General features: G+C 42.0%; 1 protein-coding gene across 1 annotated transcript in view; it reads left to right on the top strand.

Moving 5' to 3' along the window:
• Positions 1-1,206, top strand: part of LOC117180714 (cactin-like) — a 24,792-nt gene that overhangs the window by 4,098 nt on the left and 19,488 nt on the right. The window contains exon 2 of the mRNA XM_033373201.1: positions 243-1,072. Within this exon, the coding sequence (XP_033229092.1) occupies positions 243-1,072 (830 nt within the window). The remainder of the gene's footprint in view (positions 1-242; positions 1,073-1,206) is intronic.

Consider the following 1,206-nt stretch of genomic DNA (forward strand, 5'->3'; position numbering starts at 1 on the left):
TCATATTTGTGATTTACTAAGTGTGAAATTTAAAAAATTTTATATTCCATATTTTAGGCCTCATTAGGAACAAAGGCCCCCCGCTGACCAAGCTCAGTGGCATCAGCTCGACGGTGTGAGGGGAAGCCGCGTAGTGGGGGACGGTACACAGGTAGCTGGGGCGGAATTGACCATCGCCCAAGAATTTTTAGTATATACTTAAAGATTCTTTTCAGTAGGGTTATTAAAACTATTTTTTTCAGATCGTCCTCTTCGTCTTCCTCGAGTTCCTCGGATTCCACATCATCCGGCTCATCTTCCAAATCGACAAAATTGCTCGAAATGCTTCAAAAACAACGTCAGAAACAATTTGAGGATCGGAGAAGACAGAAGGAAATCATGAAAGCAACCGAAACTGCCGAAGAGAAGAGATTGCGCAGATTGAATAAAAAAGAGGCTAAAGAGCGTAAACGAAAGGAGGCAATGGGTTGGGACAAGAATTATCTGCATTACACAAACACCGATAATCCATTCGGCGATCGCGATTTGTTAACGCCCTTTGTTTGGGGGAAAAAAGTCGAGAAAGAGTCTTCACTCGGTGTGAGCAGAAAGGAACTCATGATCAGAAATCGGCTCAAACAGGAGGAAAGTAAAGCCGAACTGGAAAAGGTGAGAAAGCGAATATTAGAGTCAGAATTCGAGAGACAGCAGAGAGAAGCTGAGAGAAGTCAGTTGCAACGTGCAAACGATGCGGCACAATTTGAACAGTGGGCGCGACAGGAGAGTCAATTTGAATTGGAACAGGCGAGACTGAGGCCCCTTTTGAGGATTCAGCAGGGACGTGCCAAACCGATTGATTTACTGGCGAAGTATATCAGTGCGGAAGGGGAGAACGATGCTTTGGAAATGCACGAGCCTTACACTTATTTGCGAGGATTGAACGTTAAAGATTTGGAGGATCTCATTGAAGATATCAAAGTTTATAAAAAGTGCGAGAAAGGGAAGAATCTTGATTACTGGAATGATATTACAGTGATTGTGGAGGACGAACTTCACAAGCTGAGGAAATTGGAAGGATCGGAATACGAAGTTGGTGAGTCATTTTTTTTTAAACCGCTAATACCGGTAGGTACGAGGGTAGTTCAATAAGTCCTTAGAATGAAGTATAAAAACAATTTTTTTTTGGGTAAATTTTTTTTTATTTTTCAACATAATCTCCTTGGAGCT

Source organism: Belonocnema kinseyi, chromosome 9 (assembly GCF_010883055.1).
Source record: "Belonocnema kinseyi isolate 2016_QV_RU_SX_M_011 chromosome 9, B_treatae_v1, whole genome shotgun sequence".
NCBI classification, from domain to species: Eukaryota; Metazoa; Arthropoda; class Insecta; order Hymenoptera; family Cynipidae; genus Belonocnema; species Belonocnema kinseyi.